General features: G+C 42.0%; 1 protein-coding gene across 1 annotated transcript in view; it reads left to right on the top strand.

Moving 5' to 3' along the window:
* The window catches only part of Colec12 (collectin subfamily member 12), a 59582-nt gene that overhangs the window by 22646 nt on the left and 13718 nt on the right, over positions 1 to 23218 (top strand). Inside the window, exons 2-4 of the mRNA XM_035438750.1 lie at positions 9076 to 9198; positions 16406 to 16504; positions 17685 to 18731. Coding sequence (XP_035294641.1) covers positions 9076 to 9198; positions 16406 to 16504; positions 17685 to 18731 — 1269 coding nt within the window. The remainder of the gene's footprint in view (positions 1 to 9075; positions 9199 to 16405; positions 16505 to 17684; positions 18732 to 23218) is intronic.

The following is a 23218-nucleotide window of genomic DNA, read 5'->3' as shown; positions in this document are numbered from 1 at the left end:
CCCTGAATAAATTTCACTTAACCTACACTGAGTCTAGGGAATCTTGATCCCACTCAACATTTCCCCATTGTTTGTGAGCCAACCTTCCCTCTCTTGGGCCATTTTAAGTTCGCCGACTCATTTCCCATTAAGGTTCTGCACCAAGAAATGTCCAGTGAAGGATAGAATGGACAGCAGCCATAGAGTCTGTCACTGCCTTGGTTCCTCTTCTCTCAATTCTAAGTGCCCTTTCTCTTAAAGAAAGAAAAAATGACATATTCATAGAGGAATAAGAAATGTCTGTCAGGCTCATTGTTATTTTCATTCACATTGAAGCCCCTCCCTTTTCATCAAAATAGTAATTTTCTTGGTCTACAAAGAAACAAGTGTAGGCCTGGAGGAACAGCTCAGTAAGTAAGAGCATTTGCTGTACTAGCAAAGACAGGCATGGCTGCCTGTACCAGCAACCCAGAACTGTGGGGTGAAGACAGGTGGATTGCAGCAGCTCACTGGCCAGCTGAGATTGAACTCAAGGATCAGTGAAACCCTGTCTTAAAGGAGTAGAGGGGAGATGGATTGAGGAAGATACTCAGTGTCTTCCTGTGGCCTCCCTGTGCACACCCCGTTATACTTATAACACACAGAGAGACACACACGACAGAAAAGAAAGCACGCATGTGTGGGGCAGGCTCAGGCTTTGAAGTGAGCGCCTATATATGCTACCAATGGTCTTCCCACCCCACAGTGCTTCTATCATCAATAGCAGACAGCCTCTCATCAACTGAGCTTGATCCTGCTCGTTTGTGCCCTGTCATCACTCTGTCACTCCTCACCCAGAAGGACAGGCACAAAGATGGGATAGGAGGTTATGAAATCCCCTGAACCTGAGAGCTGTTTCCAGTCAACGTGAAGGAGATTGACAGGGAACCATCTTTCTTTCCCTGCTACCCTGTTCAGTCCCATGGCATGTAAGGTGCCAGAGAATACTTATTTGTTCAGAGAAATGCTAAAGCCGTACTACAGAAAATAATTAAATCCTCATTCCTGTCAAGGGAGGTGTCTTGAAGATGGCATTTAAATCACTTGAGAGACACGCAAATGAGTGTGGATGTGCACAGTGTGGCCGACAGGGAGGGCTCAGGCACAGCTGGGCAGGGTCAAGGTGAGTTGGAAGGGACTCATTGAGGAGGAGGTTAGCTACTCAGAAGGAAATGATTTGGCAGATGGAAAGGATACTTTAGGAAGAGAAGGGCAAATATCAAAGCCCAGAGAGTAAATGAACAGTCCATTGTTGGGGGAGGACAAAGGCTAGGGCCCCAGGCTCTTCCACTCTTATCCATGGTGCCTGGTATACCGCATGTGGCCTGTTCTTATTTTTCAAATAGAAGCTCTTCTGTTCTCATCTCATCATAATTACCTTAGTGAGGAACAAGCACAGATGTGGTGTCATTTGGAGTCTGAAAAGCTCTGTGGGGAGTCAGGAAACTTGGACCCTAAAACCAGCCCCAATAATCATGAACTCTTCTTACACTAAAGGAATGGATACATTGACAGTAGAAGTTACTGGGATTTCTAAACAAGGGGATCATGGTGGCTTTTGTAGTCCCCTCCCCCCCGCAAAAAAAACAAAAATCATTTGACAGTGTACTCCAGCTAGATTTTTGGTTTTTCTCTTTTCAGGAGGCTAGAGACAGTTTGTCTTTTAATCACCGTTGGTAAGCCCTCTGCCTAACTTTTCACTAACTCTGCTTACTTGGTTCTAGCAAGCTCGAGCCATCAGCATTTGTTTGGGACTATAGATAAAGAACTGTGGATGCTGCTCTTTGAGATTACTATTTCAGTGTAGTATATCTTTAAAAGAAAGCATGCTAGAGGCAACTGACTTGATCTGGTTTTAGGCTAAATTTCTGGAGACCCCTAGATGCCTCATAGGTTGCCTTGAAATTACAGAGTTACTTTCTCACCCTAGTCAACCCTGTTCCCAGAACACTACCTCACTTGGAAGTGGGCTTATTCTCTATGGGGAGTCAACAGCCTTCTTGACCATAAACCATTTTAGCTGATCAAGCATTTTATTTAGGATGGAATCATCTTGCTTGCTCCTCAGGTATGGCCTACATAGAAAAATTTACAGCCTGCAGAAGCCCGGGCCCTGTCATAGTTAATGGGGACTAGATGTTACTGCTCACATCTGAGAAAGCTTCTCTCTCAACACAGCAGCAGTGCTCTGTGATGCTTTATTCTGACAGGATGCTTGTCATACATGTTTAACCCACCAGCTCCCTGCAACTTAGCTAGTTAGGCAGCCTTCATCTCTCCCCTCCCCAACTTTCCTTTTTCTAGCAAAATAAATTAGCTTGAAGAATGTGTGACAGAGCTGTGCTCACATCCTGGCTCTGTGACATGGTTTAGGAAGCTCAACTTGTTTGTCCACTATTTTTCTAAAGTATGTAAAGTGAGAGTGGACCTTCTGCTCTGTAGGGTTATTAGAGGGATTATATGCAGCAAGGAGAGAGAGTTTGGCCCACCTCAGGTCCTCAGAAATAGCAATCACTCTTAGTAGTTCCTGTTTGTGTTTGCACCAGTCACAAACTCTGCACCAAGGAAAAAAATGCCTGGCAGCCTCTCTCCAAGTACGTGCATGGTGTATGTCTGTCTTAATTGTGTGGCAAACTCTCAAGGCCCAAACTGGAGCCAAATCACCATGAGTTCTTTTCATGCAGAGATTTAGGGCTTAATCACAAAAGAACACTACATAGTAGTGCCAGATAATGAAACTGTCTGGACTGCTGGAATCCATCATCCATTCACTCTGCCGTAGAATGAAACAACCAGGAATGCAGCCAAGAGAGAAGAAGAGTGTGTGGCAGAGATATGATGTTTGACTCCTGCAGCCAACAGAGTCTTCTGCTCAGAATTGAAAACATTTGTGGACAGCTCATCTGATAAAGGAAATCTTTTTTTGATTTATTTATTTTATTTTATTATGTATACAGTGTTCTTTCTGCATGTATGCCTGCAGGCTAGAAGAGGGCCTGATGGTTGTGAGCCTTCATGTGGTCTCTGGGAATTGAAATCAGGACCTCTGGAAGACCAGCTAGTGTTCTTAACTGCTGAGCCATCTTGCTAGCTCAAGGATTCTTACTATATAAAAACCACAGAGGGAAAAGAATGGTGTTGTTTTGGGACACTTTTCATTCTGGAAGACGCTCTATATTCTGAGTGGGATCATTACATCTGGTTTCTACCTATAGAAATTCTTAAACAAATAATACTTACTCTTAGAAAAAATTAAAGCCAAGCCAGAACCACTGCCCTTCTTTTTTATATATATGAAAAAATAGAAGGAAACTATACTATTGGTAATAGCATAGACTATTATAGTAAATTCCCAATGAATGTGAAAGGGTTTATTCATAAAACTATCTTCTATTTTTTTCCTGATCTGGATACATTTCATGAATAGAATTAATGAGAGGTCGTTTGTGCAGAAAGTGACTTTACTTCCACTTCTTGCCCCATTTTTGTGATTCCTCATGTCACTTAGGAAGCGTGGCATGCTAAGATGTCCAGCACTAGGGTTTATATTTAGAAAAGTAAATCACTTAGTAATAAAAAGAATTATACTAACAAAATCCATATTGTACCACATACTAAATGGCCTGTGAAATGAGAGCAAGATAATTGTTTAGGGGATGAAAGGGTTTGGGTATGTAACCTTTTGTGATTTCATAACATTTGAGCAGCTAACCAGAATGTTAACTCTGTTTTGTTGCTGTGGAGGACAATTATAACTATGTATAGGTATTTATTTGACTCATCAGTTTTACAGAGCCAAGTTATTCTCCTAGGCTTATGGGAATATATGCAACTAGGCATTAAATTAGTGACTTGGAAAAACCACATGAAAGGGTCACTTCTAATCTCAGATCAAAACTGTGGTCTTTGAGATTTTGCAATCTATCAGCTTTGTAATGCCCTTTTCTAGTGACATAGTCGTGTTAACACTACCCAGCAACAGATACTTCAGGTGACTAAGATGACCCAGAGTGCTCCACTATACTTATGGTGCCAACCTCCACCTACTGAGGAAGACAATCAGTAAGCATCCCTCTTAATGAATAAGCCCATCTTTGGTGATACACATGACAGACAAACACATTAGTGAAGGGAATATGCCCTCTAACCCCCGTACACATGCAGGAACAAGCTTCTAAAAAAGATTGGAAAAACAGACTGGATTGAAGCCTGGACCACAAGACTTGGGAGGGCTCTTTATGGAGAACCACAACCAAAAGGAATTCTCTTTACTGATGAATTCCTCTGACCCTTTGTACTGGCATTCTTGGGGCATGTCAGTTACGCCTGCAACCAGCTAACCACCCCCTTCTCGGGGCCCCATCCCATCCCATTCTTACTTGAAACATGTTATTGGAAATAGGGCAACAGAGAGAACTTTTGAGTGTGGACACTGGAGACCAAATTGTCAGCCTGTTCTTAACTTCAGTAGGCTATTCAAGTTCACCACACTGATTCTGGCTTCGTGGGGCCCCAAAGGGTTTTAAATAAAGACTTGAACACTGAAAAATCATTCAAACCATGAGCCAAGAATGGTCTAGAGTGGGAGGTGAGCCAATGGGAAAGCCGATGGACCTTCAAGGGCCTCCTCTGCCTGTGTCCAGCTGCATTACAAATGTGCTATTTGGACCAGGCTTTTCACTGGTGATGGGCAGTGTTTCTCCATTTCCTGAACTGAAATGTCTGACATGCAGCATTCTGCAGATTGGTCCCCCTTGCTCTTCCTCTACCTCCCCCAACCCCCATGGGAACAAAATTCCTAGTCTCTGGAAAGTAATGCTAAGAAAACAAACACTACAAAGGGGATATCTGTCTCAAATGTTTGGGTTCTTTGTGACTATCTGGGTTCAAGGAGGAAGGGGTCCTCCAGCTCTAGGAGTCAGCAGGGCCTCTTTGTAGTAGGCATCTATATGTTTAGCCAGATGTTGTCCCAGGGAAGGGCAGAGAAGGAAAGATAAAACAGAATTCTTATTAAAAATAAGTCTCCCAAGAGAGAAAAAGCAAGCAGAGAAAGTGTGTCAAGTGGAAAGGGAGGCCAGGCAGTGCCATCTGATACTGATTAATGCTGATAGTCAGCAGTGCGAAATGCACACTGCCAGGAAGTACCCCTGCTCTTTGGAATGTGGTCCTGTGGCAGCTGTCTGGGAGAGGATCTTCGTGCATCCCCATGCAAAAATGCTCAGTAGCAACCCAGTGCTAGCATACATAGAAGGATGGGATAGAATAATGACATGTGTCTTCTGATTTTGCTCACCTGGCTGGCTTTCCTTGTCCTGTCAATAACACAGTGACCTCTGCACTACCCTTGATCTCCCAGATTCCACTGTTTATCATACTCTCTCCAGCCAAATCTCTCAAGGTTTTTTGCTAGAGGCTGAGAAGTCATCCTGGAAAAGTGTGAAAACTGTTACACACCACAAGCCCTCGAATCCAAAGGGATGACACCCCTCAGTAGCATCCAGTTTTTCTACAGAAGGTTCATCTGTGTCTGCCATTCCCCTGTGTTACAGTTGTTCCAAACCAATATGTTCTTCCTCAACATGGAATGTGACTTGTCTGAAGGTCTACTTATAATTCTTTCTCTCTTGGCTTTAATAGCACTTCCATGTTTTCAGAATGTAAGAGGCTTTGTTTTATTTTAAATGATTTGGATTCATTTGTGTGTGGGGGGGGGTGCGAGCGCCTGCCTGCCTGCCTGCCTGCCTGCCTGCGTGTTGTTCATGTGCATGTGTGCAGGTAAAGGTCAGAGGACAACTGTAGGAGTCACAGTTGGGTCTCTTCTACCATGTGGGATCAAAGTCAGGTCCATCAGCAGGTGCCTTTACCCACTGAGCCATCTAGATAGCTCAATTTTATCTTAAATCACCAGATTATAGAGACATTGACCTGGAATTTGTATATGTTTGTATTCATTTGTTCATCTTTTAGTTAAGGGTGGGGCACTGGAAGTTTTTGTCTTTTCCTTCTTGGCAAATGTCATGAGGACAGCAATATTTTCAAGTGTGAGAGTGGACTCCAGTGGGAATGGAAGAGAAAGCTTCCATTGAGGGTAAAGATCCCACAGTAAGGCAGTGGCAGTGGGAATGGAAAGGGTGAGCAGAGCAGAGATCATGCTGTAGTGCAGAGTGGTGGCTTGTAGAGGCTGACTCCAGTCAGAGTCCTGGCTGTGGTATGTGTAAGATGGTAACTAAACTGTCATCTTGTTCTGTGGATTCCAAATGCTACCTATAAAGGACTCAGCTCAGAACTTGGTACTGTGTTGGAAGCCAGTGACCATCGGGAAGCTAGGTAATAAATAAAGATGGTGGTGAAGATACACTGTAGGAAGATCAGCGGAGACTTGTAAACTGAAGAATCAGTAGAAGACACACACCACGGAGTTTTTCATTTCACCACCTGCGTTTGGATAGTAGTGTTTAGGTTGGGTGAAAGTGGAGATGTGTTTGCAGATGATTTAGTCCTTAGGCAGTAGTGAACCTGAGCAGCACTAAGACTCAGAAGCGTCCATTAAAGAAGTAAGACAGAGTCGGGTGGGGGTGGCGACAGCGAATGTCTTTAATCCCAGCACTGGGAAGGCAGAGGCAGGCTGATCTCTGTGTGTTCAAGGGCAGCCAAGTCTACAGAGTGAGTTCCAGCACAACCAGGGTTATACAGAGAAACCATTTCTTGAAAAACAGAGCAAAACTGGGCGGTGGTGGCACACGCCTTTAATCCCAGCACTCGGGAGGCAGAGGCAGGCGGATCTCTGTGAGTTCGAGACCAGCCTGGTCTACAAGAGCTAGTTCCAGGACAGCCTCCAAAGCCACAGAGAAACCCTGTCTCGAAAAACCAAAAAAAAAAAAAAAAAAAAAGAAAGAAAGAAAGAAAAAGAAAAACAGAGCAAAACAAACAATAAACAAAAACAAAGAAGTAAGGCAGAGACTGGGGAGAGTGCTCAGTGAGGACCCAAGTTTAAAAACTAGGCATGGTTGTATGCACCTGAAAACCCAGCATGTTGGGGCAGAGACAGGCAGAGCCTAAGAACTTACTAGCCAGCCAGCCTGGCTATATGGTTTACTGAGAGACCCAATCTCTAGGCAATGCCATCTTCCACCCAATGGTAAAATTTAATGACCAAAAAAAGAAAAAAACAAACAAACCTGATTTATTCTAGGTGTGTTTGATGAACGAGTTTAATTTTACAGCTTTCAGTCATGACCAGCTGCTGAATGAAACGCATATCCCTTGGAATTGTGGTCCTCAGGTGAAGTATCACCTAGACCTTGGTAAATGTGGCTCCTACTTCAGACTGACTAGGTTGGAATCAGCATTTTGAAAAATGTGATATGGGAAGTTCTTTCAAGTTTGAGAAACTGATCTCCTGAGATGTTAGACATTGATACCCTCAAGCTTTTCTCAGACTCCCAAGTCAGGGGCCGTTTAATCGATTCTGGTGCCCCCCACGCCATGGAAAGATACAGTGGATTCCCCTTCCCTTGTGCCTATGACACAGAACGCTAGAGGCGCTGACTGAACTCTGAGACCTAAGCTTCAGCCGTGCTGTGTTCAGTTAACATGCTGTGTTCATCCTCATTTTACATTAAACACAGCTGAAGAACTCTCTTCCCTGGAGAAAGGCACTGTGCATATAACAAGAAACAAAGGAAAGAAGTTTCAGCAACGCCTTAACCCTCATGACTTGTCCATCAAAAGTTATGAGTACAGTTGTAGATCAGTACTTTATGTACTGTCATTCCTGGGGGCATGGGGGGAGATTAGTACAACACCCAGGGGAGCAGGGCAGGCTAGTGAGCACTGTCATCTTAGATACCATCACTAAGTGAGTTTCACATCGAAACACCCACAGTCTTCGTCCTTCTGCATTTCCGCTCAGTCAGATGCAAAGGTCCGTCTCTGTGGGTTAGTCTCTACAGTCTCTTGCAGCATGGATGTTGGTTTTTCAAGAAACTAGACTGTTTCTCAAAGAGTTGAACTGTAAGCAATAAAAATTTACCTCTTCTTCAAAAATTATTTATGAAATTTATTTTCATAAAAATTTTACTAATTGTTTTGCAGTGTTTTTTCAGAATACTGTGGTGACTTAAATACTCCCTTTTTTGTATAACTGTGATATATAATATTTTTATACTGAACATTTGATGATAACACCATGTTTGTGTCTATAGACTCTAGTACATGACTATCAAGGGTGTATGAATATTCAGGAGTTTTTTTAGTGGGTGGTAAAGGGACTTGTTTGTAGAAGGCTTATTTATTTCTAGGATATAAATACTCCCTTTAGGGCTGATTTTAGATTGTTAGTATCAATTTAACAGCCAAAATTCAAATTGAACCTTCAAAAAATAAAGAGAACAATTTAAGATTTGACTCTCACAAGTGGACATCAGTCACACCACAGCACCAAAAAGAAACATCGAGGCATAAGGCTGGTGTTTGCTGTTTTTTATATAATAGAGGTGTTTATTAAGATTATAGCTATAAGGCCAACTAAATGGCTCAGCAGGTCAAGGCACCTACTGCCAAGCCTGATGACCTAAGTGTAATCCCCAGTCCCCATATGGCAGGAGGAGAGAAACAACTCCTACAGGTTGATGACCACTGACCTCCACAGACACAAAGTGGCACATGTGCCCCCATATACATACAAATAAGTAAATAAAATGTAATTTTAAAATTGGTTGATTATCTATCATGAGGCAGGCTTCTCCCTGAAAATGATAAGAGCAAATGCAGAGACCAACACCCAAACATAAGGTGGATCTTGGGGCACCCTGTAGAAGAGGAGAAGGAAGGATTGTAGGAGCCAGAGGGGTCAAGGACACCAGGAGAACACAGTCCACAGAATCAACTAAGCAGGGCTCGTAGAGGCTCACAGAGACTGAAGCAGCAATCGTAGAGCCTGCTTGCATCTGCACCAGACCCTCTGCATACATGCTGTGTCTAATATGTGCTTTAGTGAAGATAATGTTTGAAATGATGTTTTTGTTTGCTAGTATTAAATTTTTATTTTTCTTACAGGTATTCAGGAAGGAACCCAGTGTACCAAATGTAAAAATAACTGGGCACTGAAGTTTTCAATCATATTATTATACATTTTGTGTGCCTTGCTAACCATCACAGTAGCCATTTTGGGGTATAAAGGTAAGCTCTTTTTATTTTCTTTCCACATAGCAGAGTGATTTGAAATTTAAATGCCGAAAAATCATCTTTGGAAGTATGATGTACAGTTGACCCTAGTATCCATAGAGAATTAATTTTAGTTCCTTGGCCCCTCCAAGGATCTCAAAATCTTTGGATGCTATCATCCCTTAGTGCAGGGCTTGCGTTTATAATATGTAAACAGCCTCCCATATATTTTGTCATTTCTAGATGGACTTACAATAGTCAATATAAATGCTGTACAGATTGTTGCTGTACTTCATTATTTAGAGAATAATACCAGAAATAATTTGTGCATGTTCAATACAAATACATTTTCCCCCAAGTATTTCCATTGAGAGGTTAGTTGAATCCAACAACCTAGAGCCTGGGAAGGACAACTGAATCATATTTATGATACTCCGTTGTAAAAGTCACTAACCTCATCAACTCCATCTTTGTGTCCTGAGATCTTAGCTGTGAACTGTAGTGATAGGGATGTACAGATTAAGATACATGGGACTAGGATAGTATAGGTTAATTTTATTCGGGGAGAAGTCACTTACATGAGAAACCCATAAGTTCCAGCTCTGAGAATCAATACCGTGCTACTCCCGTAACCTGACTGGAACCAAAAGAGAGCAAGCCTGTCCCCTGCCCCAGACCAAATCCCACACCTCACTTATGCACTGAAGTAAATGTGAATTAGAGAGAAAGTAAAAGGGCATCAGTTGGTCGATACCTGGGTGGGTGAGTCGTGTCCCTAGAGAGTCTTGTGTTGCTTATTCTCTGTCAGCAGCATTTTCCTGGGTGATGACTGCAGGTTTCCACAGAGCCTCTTAGAGACATTTAAGATGGGGGGAAGGGGTGTGAAGAGGGAATGGCTGGGGACAAGTGAGAAAAGGCAACAAAGAAGGAAAAATATCTTCCTAACCCATAAAGGGCCATCATAATTACTACATGAATCAAAACTGTCCCATCCACTGTAGTTCTTGCCATTTGCTCTTGTCACTTCCCTGACAATAGGTCTTCAGGACATATGCTCTTACTTTTCCTTCTCATGCATACTTGATATTTGCTGTCTTCGTATACGGTTTTGTACCAAGTCTAAATCTTTTCTTTAGACTAAAAGTGAATTGTAGTGAGAGATCCAACTACGCACCTGTGACGCTGACCATGCCCATTTACTTCAGCAAACAAGACAAAACAAAAATACGACCCTATAGAAATTAAACTTACAGGCAGCAGTGCCAACTCCATCTGCTTAATAAAATGTTACACCTACCAAATCTGATTGAGGTAGAGGAGATTTTCCTCTGAATCCTCCAACTTGCTAAACTAGCCCCCCACACACCACTGATGCCATCCCCCCTCTCAGTGACCAGGGGTAGGTGTCATGATTCAGAAACACAAACTACATAAACCCTTGTATAGAAAGCAGACATGGAAGCCTGCCCTGTCACAGTCACATGAGACAGACATAGTTTCTGGTTGTAACACTCAGGCAGACAGACAATGGTCACGTCATCCAACCATTGCCTCAGCAGTCACCTCAGCTCCTGTTGGACCTCAGAACTGACCAATTAACCAAGTGGTGTTACTGCGCACACATGCCCCCCCCCATCCCATCCCTTAACTCATGGTGCCACTTTGGGAAAGAGAAAGTTTGAGGGAAAGTTCCCTCCCACTGTAAGTCCTCCTACCCTCCTAGTGGCTTCTGAGGGGGTGGAATGAATACAGTGCATCTGAATTAGAAGTGACTTAGGAAACAAATGGTCCAAGTTCATGATTCTACCTGTTTTAATGGCAATTATGAATGCCCAGTAAGTGTCTGCCAGTGTGTTTTGTTAGCTCCACCCTCTTTAGTGCTATAATCCAGATGTGAATCTTCTGGATTCTGGAGATTTCGTGATTTTGTAAAGCAATAACCATCATGCCACTCTTCAACTTATTAGTTGGGATAAGCAAAGATGTTGGTTCAGAACTGAGCTACTGCATCTCTCTTCACTCCTCCTGATTGCTCACTGTTGTTATTCATAGTTCAGAAAATAAGATGATCATACATTGATAATTGAGTTGGTGTGATAAGAATTTAGAATATTGACTGATCATTTTACCCATTTATGATGAATTTATTTAATCTGTAGAACCCTAAAGTTTCTCACAAAGAAGCAAACAGAGACTGTGGTTAAGAAAGACTATTGAATCATGATGATGGCTAGGCAGAGAAGCAGATCACCCCTTCTTTCCTGGACTATGATTTTTCCCACTGGGCTGAATGATGGCCAAAACAGTCATTCAATAGGGAATGTCAGGACTTAGTACAGAGTGACGGCATGGGAATTAAATTTTACTGCTAGAAAGGCTAAGATTTATGGCTTCAAAATTATACAGAAAACCCAAGAATCCAGCTATCTTCTCACTCCACCTCCCCACCACAGTGGACTAGTTCTAGTATATGCATGTGCTTGGTCCCTGTACTTTGTTGTACCCAAATGACTTCTCCTCACCTCTTGTATCTCTGACACATGTCTCACCAGAAGCCCCTGAAGGGAGCCTCCTATTCATTCCCACGGTGAGCTTTCTTCACTTTAGGCTCTGTTAAACAATGGCATTATGGCTAGTGATTCTGGTTTATTTGGCTTAACACCTAAACTACAGGATTCTTCTAAAACTGTCTTTATGAAATCTCCCGACTAGTACCTGCAACTCATGGTTTATTTATTCAGTACGATACCCAGGCAAGTTAGCTACATGAGTGGGTGGGTAGATGGAGACATGATGGATAAATGTAGTTTCTGTCAAGATAAAGAACAGATGCCAAGGGACCTCTGGGTCAATCTGTGTAGGGCTGTCGCTCCTCAAAGCACTACCCAGAAACCTGACAATCTGGAGACCAGCTTGGCCTGCTCTGTGGCTGTAATCTTGCCAGGGTGAAGGGAGCAGAAATCTGGGGAGTAAGGTGACATCTTGCCACTTTTTCCTCCTTCAGTGCCTCCATTTCTCTGGCTTCTGCTGACAAAAAGCCATCCCTAATGGACTCAAAGTTGACATTTTCCAGATATACTTTCTCTTCACATAATATGATTCCTCTTTCTTGCTGATAAGATTCTGAGTGACCCCAAGGTTGTAGGAGCCAAAAAGATAAAGCCCCAGCCCCCCATCACAGATCCCCCTTTGATGGCTAAAAAACACCTTTTCTACTAAATAAAAGAAAAAATATGAAGTAAAAGCAGGTCCAGAGGTGCTCTGAAGACATGAAAGGAAATGAAACTCCCTTCTCAGGGTTGGCAAAGGCTGTGTCTGCACTGTTTTCCTCAAGATTGTTCTTTTTATGTTACTTCTATAGCTACGTGTTGCAATCTATTGAGGTTTCATCTAGAGAATTTGCTGAGCAAGCTGGAGAATCACTTAGTCATTCAGATGTGGCCTGTGAGGTGGCTGGGGCTTTGAGGCACTTTGGTCACGTTGCGGAAACATATTTTTGAACAGTTGCAACTTGATACATCTTCTACCCTAAACTCTTTATTATTAGTCTACATGAAAGGCAACCTCCTCCCCCACCTATGGTTTGTCAAGACAGGGTTTCTCTGTGTAACAGCTCTGGCTGTCTTAAAACATGCTCTGTAGACCTCACTGGCCTCAAACTCACAGAGGTCCCCATGCTTCTGCCTACCAAGTGCTGAGATTAAATCATCTCTTTAACTCTTCAGAACATTCCCTGAGCATGAAAATACTACTCCACTGCCCTGCCTAGGAGGCTCTTAAAATCCAAAGCAGCAAGTTTCCCGTACCTCAGGGATCTTGACCTTGGTTTGTCTGACAAGTGGGTGCTAAACTTTGCCAGCATAGCAAGGACAACAGGGGATGCAAACACCTCAAACCACACAGCAGAGCCCCTTAGAATGTCGGGTGCTGGCCCCTGACCTTGTGTTTCTCAGTAATGAATCCTGAGGTAGTGTTAATGGAAGAAATGTCTTTGATGCGTTCCAAGGCTTGTGTAACTGCTGATACTAAAATTCCTAGGAACTGTTGAAAGAAAGCCTTTCTCTACCTGCATTTTCCAGCCACAGATGGGAGCTCTGTGCTCTGTTCTTATTCCCTGCCCTCCAGGAGGCACCATGGCCTGCCTCTTTATCTTTAATATGTAGCACCATGATAGATGTATAAAAACATCTATTGATAACTTTAAAAAACAGAAAGAAGCTATGATTGCTTCCCCCTTTAGGGCCTTTCCTTAATTAGAGGAAGTCAGACTGAGGAGAGAAATATTAAAGAAAAATCTATGTGGAGTTGAAGAAGACGTGTAGATTTTAGAGTTCCATCTCCAAGCCTGAAGTCTCATTTAATCTCTTGGGAGCTGTCTGGTTCTGAGATGTTCTTGAATATCTCTAAAACTCAGTTTCCTCATCTGTAAAATAGGAGCAGTAGGAACTAACTGCAATGGTGGTACGGTATACATAGCACAAACTAGTAATTTTTCTTACTCTTCATATCATAAAAACAAAGAGGCTATTGTTATTGTCATTCAAAGATTCAGTTGTTGTATTCTAGGCTCAAGTGAGAGGCAAAGCTTAATGCCTTTTGTTAGACCTTAAGAAACGAGTAGAAACAAAACAGGTAAGGAGGTTGGTGTCCAGGCCAAGGGATGTACCAAGGTGCAAAGTATCCCCAGGCAACTGTTCCTAGGGGAATGCACTGTGAGCACTTGCAGAGTGGTGGGTCTTCAGGCATGTTAACTGGAACCCCACTAATGAAAATTAAAATTCCACACCAGAAGATAGCTCCCAGTTGAGGGACCCTATGGACAGTCAGAATGCTGATAACCCTTTTGTGTTGTCTCTTTGTTTTCATTGTAGAATGATCTGTGTAGACTTGAAATGTCCAGGATGAGACAGGAGGAAGCACAGCCATTATGCTTCTGGTTGAAACTTTGTGCTGTAAATTAGGAGGGAAACTGAGGAGATGCTGTGTGTAGTGCAGTGTTAATTCTGGATTCGTGTCAGCCTGGGATTTTTATGCACACATGCTGCCAGTGTTGCAGCCCTACAGTTTATGGCTTTATACCAGGGTGCTATTTTTAAACACACACACACACACACACACACACACACACACACACACACACACACACACACACATGGGACTGGTTCATTAATATTTGTGGGCAGGACACATCATTTCCTTTCTGAAATATTCTGCATTTCCTTTGCAGAAAGCAAAACCAACAGCTGCTTTGTTCTTCTTCTTCTTCTTTTAAGTGAAAGTATTATTCCCTTTGTCCTATGGACCCTTGAATTATCTGTCCCCAGAAGTTCTGTGTTTTTATAAACTAAAATGAAAGAAAAATTAGGGAGGGTGGAAAATGACGGCTGTCAGCTTATTTCAGATTTCTTTGGCTTCCAGGAAAGAGGGAGATCCTGTGTGTGGTTTGAGGACAGAATGGGGCATATGTTTTCATCTGAGAGTCAAAACTGAGTCTAAGCTTGTAAACATTTTTTAAATTTAGCTTTGATGAAATGTATTTTGTTCTACAAAATTTCCAGAGATTCAGGAGCATGTGTGTCTATCACACAACGCCATGGTCCCAAGTTAGAACTGGACCTCTATGTCCACATAGTTTGCTTTTTTTTTTTTTTTTTTTTTTTTTGTTTGTGTATATATGTGGGATGGGTGGGTATGTGCACATTTGTACAATTCCCATGGAGACCAGAAGAGGGTGCCAGCCCCTGGAGCTGGAGTTACAGCCAGTTGTAAGCCACTCTACATGAGTCCTGGAATCTGAATTCTGGTCATACTCAGTCCTAACTTCTAAGCCATCTCTCCAGCTCCTGTGTGGCAATTTTAGAAATAATAATTCAACAAAATGTCATCCTGAATCAATGCTGAAGCCTCCCTGGTTAGCTGATTTGTGTGTTGGCCTCTACAATTTAGATCAGCTAGATTGTCAAGACCTTAGCAAATTCTCACTTGTTTAAATATATGGCACAATAACTGTTTTTTAAGTACTACATGCTGAGCTAAGAGCTAGAGATAGAGCTGCAGAAGGTCCTCAACTTACCATAGTTTGTCACCTTTATAATTGTATGAGGCAATACACACTCATTAGAAACTGCTTTGAAAGTTGTTTTTTTTTTCCTGGCTAGTGATCTGTATTATGATGTGGCCACAGCTCTGCCACCCATGAACATGAGGCTAAATGATTGACACTCTGCCATGTTGGGTCACTCAACTAGGGTGTTTTGTTTATCTTCAATTTATAGTGGGTTTATCAGACATAATTCTGTCACAATGAGGACCTGTCAAGTGTCAGTAATCAAACAGTATATGAGTCCTGAATTAAGGAATGGGCTACTATCGTAGAAAATTCCATAAAATGCTTCAGAGCAGAGGTTTCCCAAAGAACTAGCAAGACTAAGTTTTAAAAAAAAAAAAAAAAAAAAAAAACTGGAGGATATTCAAATGTGCCATCACACCCAGCTAAGCCAGTTGTTTGCCAGTGGAGTTCCCATAAGCAAGGAACATTGGAGAGGATTAGAAGTTATAGAATTATTTAAATAATTAGAGTGCTGTATGTCTACACAAGTAGAAATTAACAGGCATTATAATAGGGGATTCAGTGTATCACAGAGGACTCTAGCACATCAAAAATTTAGAAACTAGTCTAAACACACTCTAAAGCTTCAAAAGAACAGTTACAGATAGATGGTCTTTCCACCCATAAGTTATATCACTGCATTTTTGACTAGTTATTTTTGTAAAGAACAGCCTGTCTTAGTTAGGGTTTCTATTGCTGTGAAGAGACACCATGACTAACTCTTATAAAGGAAAATATTTAATTGGGGTAGCTTACAGGTTCAGAGATTTAGTTAGTACTCAGCATGGTAGTATGGTGCTGACAACAGGAAGTGAACTGAAATACTGGGTGTGGTTGGAGCATAGATAACACCTCAAAGCCCACCCCCACAATGACATGCTTCCCCAGCAAGGCCACACCCACCCCAACAAAGCCACATATTCTAGTAGTGCCACTCCCTATGAGTTTATGGGGACCAATTACATTTAAACCACCACACCACCTCCTCCATGTTTGATCTCAGCTTCTTAATTCAAATCTGCTTTCTTCTATAATGAAATTATCTCATCTTGGAACTGAAAAAATAAACATGAGCAGATAAGTCAACTAATGCATTCTTCTCCCAAATCTTAGTTGTTGAGAAAATGGACAACGTCACAGGTGGCATGGAGACATCTCGTCAGACTTACAATGACAAGCTCACTGCAGTGGAAAGTGACCTGAAAAGATTAGGTAAACTGCTGTAAAAGAGAGCCACTGAGAGGAGAGGGTCCTCTGTTTGTCCTCTGTATTAATGATGACAATTCTTCAGATTGGCAATGCATCTAGGATTTTTGTTGCTGCATGCTGTGTCTTTCATTGGCATTTAAGTCTCATATTTCTGTTTTTAAAGGTAAGGATGCCCACCGTATAAAATCTGCATCTCAGTCTTGACTGAAAAGAGCCATTAAGTAGCCTCTACCAAAGGTTCCTTGGTCAACTGCCCATTAAATACTAAGTTGAATTCTTTTAAACCGAATAGACACATTATTGGGAGTTAATTCCTTATGTAGATCAGGCAGGCCTCAAACTCAGAGATCCTCCTACCTTTGTCTCCAGAAAGTAGGAATTAAACTATGCCCAGCAAAGTTAACTTTTAATATAAAAGATTCTAGCCTGTATGGTATCTTGATGTTTGTTTTCCTTATTAAAAAATGAATTTTGGTTCAAATGATATATAAAGTTTTATGAATATGATTCTGCTTTTGAAATTTGATAGTAATTTCTAGCATTCAAATTATTAAATGCCCACTGAGTAAAATAATTTTGTATTTCAAAATCTTTTAGGATGAACTTTGTTACAGTTTTAATACCAGTAAAGTTTATCATTTTTATTTACAGAAAAAAAAAGAATTTTGGTAAATTTATAAGATTTTTTTTCTTATCAGTACACCCTGCCTGCTATCCTAATATCTGGTAAATTCCCCTTTATCTTTGAAAAAAGTGTCCACCCAAGTTTGTAAGTCCTGTGCTGAGCGCCTTTGCTGATTTTGCTGGCCCTATTTTAAATAGATACAGATGCTTAGTAATGCAGCCTCGCCTGCATGTACTACAAATTTTACATCCAAAATACAGTACTACTGGTTAAGTGTGTGGAATTTTTTTTTAATGACATTTATTTGTTGTTTGTTTATTTGGTGAGGAGACACACACACACACACTACAGCTGGCATGGAGCAGTCAGAGGACAAATGACTTCCCAGGGTCTGTTCTCCTCTTCAACTATATAGGTTCAGGGATTGCACTCCAGTAGTCAAGTCTGGCAGTAAATGTCTTCATCCACTGAGCCATCTCTTTGGATTTTTTCTGGGTCTCTGGCTTTGCCTGAACATGTCTATACCACCAGTCTAAGTAGCAAACTCTCTTATTCCAGGGGACCAAACTGGGAAGAAAGCTATAAGCACCAACTCAGAACTTTCTACCTTCAGATCAGATATTCTAGATCTCCGTCAACAACTTCAGGAGATCACAGAAAAAACTAGCAAGAACAAAGATACACTGGAAAAGTTACAGGCAAGTGGGGATTCATTGGTGGACAAGCAGAGTCAACTGAAAGAAACTCTGCAGAATAATTCTTTCCTCATCATGACTGTCAACAAAACCCTCCAGGCATATAATGGCTATGTCACAAATCTGCAACAAGATACCAGTGTGCTCCAAGGCAATCTGCAGAACCAAATGTATTCACAGAACATGGTTATCATGAACCTCAACAACCTGAACCTGACCCAGGTGCAGCAGAGGGACCTTATCACCAATCTGCAGCGGTCTATGGATGACACAAGTCAGGCCATCCAGCAAATTAAGAATGACTTCCAAAATCTGCAGCAAGTTTTCTTTCAAGCCAAGAAGGACACTGATTGGCTAAAGGAGAAAGTACAGAGCTTGCAGACATTGGCTGCCAACAACTCTGCCCTGGCCAAAGCCAACAATGACACCCTGGAGGATATGAATAGCCAGCTCAGCTCGTTCACAGGTCAAATGGACAACATCACCACTATCTCACAGGCCAATGAGCAGAGCCTGAAAGACCTTCAGGACTTACACAAGGATGCAGAGAACAGGACAGCCATCAAGTTCAGCCAACTAGAGGAACGCTTCCAGGTCTTTGAGACAGATATTGTGAACATCATTAGCAATATCAGCTACACAGCTCATCACCTGCGGACGCTGACCAGCAACCTGAATGAAGTCAGGACCACTTGCACAGATACCCTGACCAGACACACTGACGACCTGACCTCCTTGAATAACACACTGGTCAATATCCGTTTGGATTCGGTTTCTCTCAGGATGCAGCAAGACATGATGAGGTCAAGGTTAGACACTGAAGTGGCCAACTTATCAGTCATTATGGAGGAGATGAAACTGGTTGACTCAAAGCATGGTCAGCTCATCAAGAATTTTACCATTCTGCAAGGTCAGTGTAAATTCTGTATTTGGGTTCGTGTGGGTTATCTACTATAAAATAAATTACTCTAAAATACGGCAATTTAAAACAAATATGTATTAGATAGTAGATTTTAAGTATTGGGAATTCAGAAGCAGTTTCATACCTTGGTCCACATGTTTGTGCATTCGTGCATGCATGCATGTATGCATATGGTTGCAGTTAAGGTTTTAGCTGGGACTACAGTCATCTGAAGGCTTGGTAGACGTCTGTTTCCAACATGACTTGAACCTCAGTTCATCACCAAGTGAATTTTCTTAGTGTTGTCACAATAGAGAAGCTGGCTGTCTCCAAAGTTAGTGATCCAATGGAGAGAGAGAAATGGAAACCACTTTGTAACTTCACCTCAGAGTCACACAACACACTCTTAGCAGCAGTGATCGTTTGTAATCCCAGTGTTAGCTTCAGGCATCTGTACTGGCCTGCCCTTGGGGTTCTGATAGGATATGCCCTCAGCTGCAGCCACTAAGAGCACCACCTGTGCACGTTTACTACATTCCCTTTCAAAAGGGCCCTGCACACCTCCTCCCTCCCTCCCTCCCCCTCTGCCTCTCCCTCCCCCTCTCCCTTCCTTTCCCCTCCCCCTCGTTCTCCCCCACCACTCTTGTCCCCAGGGAATGGTCTCTGCCTCCCTCTCTCCTCTTCCAATAAACCTCCTATGTGAGTCCTGATGTATAGTGTGAATTATCTTCTTCATGGTGTTTTTCTAGATTACAACACCCAGTACTTGAGAGACTCAGGCAGGAGGATTCTAAATTCAGGGCCAGCCTGGGCTACATGATAAAAAAAAAAAATTAGCCAGTTGCCTGCAATCCCAATACTAAAGAGGCAAACGTTCAGGAATGAAGGTCTGTCATTCTTATCCACATTAAGAGGTTGAAGCTAGCCTGGGTTACATGTCACCTCATACCACCATGTTCCATATAAGTCAGCGTGAGGAGGAGAACCAAGCCCCACATCTGGAAGAGTGGTGTACAGATGTGTGATTACATAGTTTTTTTGGACTAAAGATCCATTGCTTTTGATTTTCTCAATATCTGAGCTGTTTTCGGTGCTTGTGTATGTTGAGCTCCTGTGAAAGCAAGATTAATTCATCTAAGTCTTCAGGCTACAACTAAGGGACTCCTACTTTTAGTAAAAGGATAGCTGGTCATTACAGTAACTGTGAGTTCATAGGAGTTGGAAAACATGACTGCCATAGAAAATGAACTTTACTGTCATCCAGAGTATCCTGGTCCATGTTCATCATTATATCTCCTTAAGGTGGGAAACATGAGCACTCTCCTTTTGCAGGGGAGGGATCTAAAGCATAGAAAGCCCAAGTAACTGTTCCAAGTTCAAACAACTGGCAAGTGACAGCAGTGCTGGTTCCCAGGCCCAGGCTTCCCCTGTGATACCTTGGTACCTATGCTGATTTCAGAGAACAGCATGTTTGGCAATGTTGAAAAGATGAAGAATTTTACATTCAGGAGTTGATTCTTGGGTAGGAGGTTGACCATTGAACTATCCTCTGCAGGATGTATAGGCAAGCCTGGAAGATCAAGGAACAATGCCAAGTATAGGGCAGATAGAATATGAGGCCTTAGGTTCTCTCATGGCCTACCTTTTCTCTCCCTCATGCTACACTGCCCCAAGCCAGAACATGTCTTTGGGCATCCTTGTGGGCAGCCAGAAGTCCATAAAGCAGATGTGGTCACTAGGTGAGAAACAGTGAGTTAAATATACCCATCTCTATGAACAAGGAGTTAACATGAACTAGAAGTCAACTCTCAAGTTCAGGATCAAGAATGAAAATATTCATAATGATTGTCAAATACTATCTATTGCTTTCTTATCATTTTATTTTTGGGATTGTCATTGTAGTCTTTTGTTTTGTTTTGTTTTGTTTTGTTTTGTTTTGTTTTGTTTTGTCACAGGACCTTGCTGCATAGCCCTGGATGTACTAGAACTCATTATATAGACCAAGCTGGCCTTGAACTCAAAAGAGACCTGCCTGCCTTTGCCTCCTAAATGCAAGCACTGGGATTAAAGGCATGTGCCAAACTATCTATTGTTTAGTTTTGTTTTTAATTTGCACATTTCTTTTCACCTTGCTTAATCTAAGCTAACAGTTACTTATTACAGGTACTGTAGTTGAGATCTAGAATTTTCCTCAATGGTCTGTGTTTTGAAGGTTTAGTCCTCAGTTTGTTATTGGGAAATGGTAGAACAATAAAGAGGTAGGGCCTTGCAGGAAATGTTTGGTTCACTGGGGACTTACCCTTCACCTTGATGGGGTTGTGTTGTGAGATGCCAGTTATCTTTGAGTCTTAGCCATAAGGTAAATAGTTAGCTCCACCAGGTCCTCCTGGACTTGATGTGCTGCCTTGTCACAGGCCCAAAAGCAAGATACCCAGTCAGTCATGGACCAAACCCTCCAAAACTATAAGCTAACATAAATGTCTCCTCTTTTTAAGTTGATTATCTCAGGCATTTAGCTATAGTAACAGAAAGTTAACACATAGGTGATTAATAAGTTTAGTTCATTGCAATCAAAGTAGGTTTTTTTAACAAGAAGAAAGCTGTATTGTTTTGTATCTTTTATTTCTACCTAGTCTGTCTTCCAGTCTTACACTAGAGTTCTTTGTTGTTATTACAGAATCTTATACTGTATCCCAGGATGAACGAGGGTAAAGGTGTAGCCTAGGCAGTCCTCACATTCATGGCAGCCCCCCTGCTTCAGCTCCCGAAGTACTGTCAGTCAAGGTTCTTAACATCCTGTCTCCAAGAATTTGGATGACAGACAAAACTTAGGCCATGTCTCTACTTTATGTAACACAGAAATTTGGTTGGAAATTATGGTTTAAAACCGTCTTGGGTGTGTGTGTGTCTCAAAGTCTGCAGTTCACATGTCAAAGCAGAAGAGAGACAGTGATGAAAGTCTAACATCTGAGGATTCAGTAGCTTAAGGCCCCTAAGTCTCTGACATCTGGGGGCCACAATGTGACAGCAAATGCAGAGTTGTTAGTTGTCTGGGTGCATTTGGGGAGCTTGTGACAGCTTTACTAGGCACATGGGTACCCTGGCAATTCAACACCTCAAGTCAGAGAACTACCCACTCAGACTTGATATTTGATTACATTCTTGTCTGTCTGAAAGCAAATTGCACTTCTGCATGGGCATCCACATGTCTCCACACAGTATGATTCTCTTGACTCTAAATTCAAGTTGTTAAATACATACTCATAAATACTTTCCTATTTTACATAGGGGGAAGGAATAGGTAACATTTAATTTTATTTACTTATGTTGTATATGTACACCTGCATAAACATACAAGTGTGGTACAGCTCACATGGGAGGTCAGGAGTCAGTTCTTGCTCTCCATCCTGTTGAGGAAGGTTCTCTTCTTTTCTTTTCTTTTTTTTTTTTTTAAGATGTATTTATTTATTATGTACACAGTGTTCTGCAGGCCAGAAGAGGGCACCAGATTTCACTACAGATGGTTTGAGCCACCATGTGGTTGCTGGGAATTGAACTCAGGACCTTTGGAAGAGCAGGCAGTGCTCTTAACCACTGAGCCATCTCTCCAGCCCCTGGTTCTCTTCTTTTCTACAGCTGTGTCATGTCTGACTAGTGTGATTGTGAGCCTCTGGGTGATGGGCCTGCCTCTCTGCCACTGACCTTATTTGCTGCATGAAGCTGTGACTTAAAGATGCAAGCCACTGCAGCTGCCTTTTTATATGGGTTCCAGGGGTCAAATTCGGGTTGTAAGGCTTGCATAGCTAGCCATTTTAACCATCTCCCCATCCCCTTGTTTCATTTTATTTTTACTTCAACAGCCACCCAATAAAAGACCTCAAGTAAGACCAGAAGCCCTGAGATTACCCAGAGTCTAACAGTCTCAGAGAAAAACGTCTCCTGGGTCAATTCTGGGCTTTTAAAATAGTGTTGGGTCTTTTTTATTATTATTATCAATTTTTAAAAATAACAAGCAAGGTAAACATCTAATTTGTCTAGTGAGTGAAGTGTATCATATGAACCCTCTTATCCATAGTGCACATACGTTCTTATAACGCAGCATCTTGGGGAGTAACTGCTTCTAGGCAGTTTTCACAGCTGAAGACAGCTGTGAGTGAGGGCACTAATACTATTGCCTGCCAATTTATGCATAATCATGGATATTAAGCTTAATCTTACTGAAAAACTGAAAAGTGGATAAATGCAGTGCTTTCCAAGAAAAGACCTGGTTTTTTACTAACCTAGCTGGGAATCCATTGAAAGTTAGATTTTTATTAAAGGCAAAAGCTTGCACCACAACCATATCCATTCTTTTACATTGTGTGATTTAGAAATCAGCATCTGCTGGTGTTTTGTGCTGACCCTGGAACCCATGTTTGATGCCCTCTGGGTGGGGGGGAGCCACAGTGTCTATGTGTGCACTGGATAAGGACATGCACCCATTTCCAGACCTTATA

The sequence above is a fragment of the Cricetulus griseus genome, chromosome 2 (genome assembly GCF_003668045.3).
Source record: "Cricetulus griseus strain 17A/GY chromosome 2, alternate assembly CriGri-PICRH-1.0, whole genome shotgun sequence".
Classification (NCBI taxonomy): Eukaryota; Metazoa; Chordata; class Mammalia; order Rodentia; family Cricetidae; genus Cricetulus; species Cricetulus griseus.
This window is presented reverse-complemented; position numbering and strand designations above follow the sequence as displayed.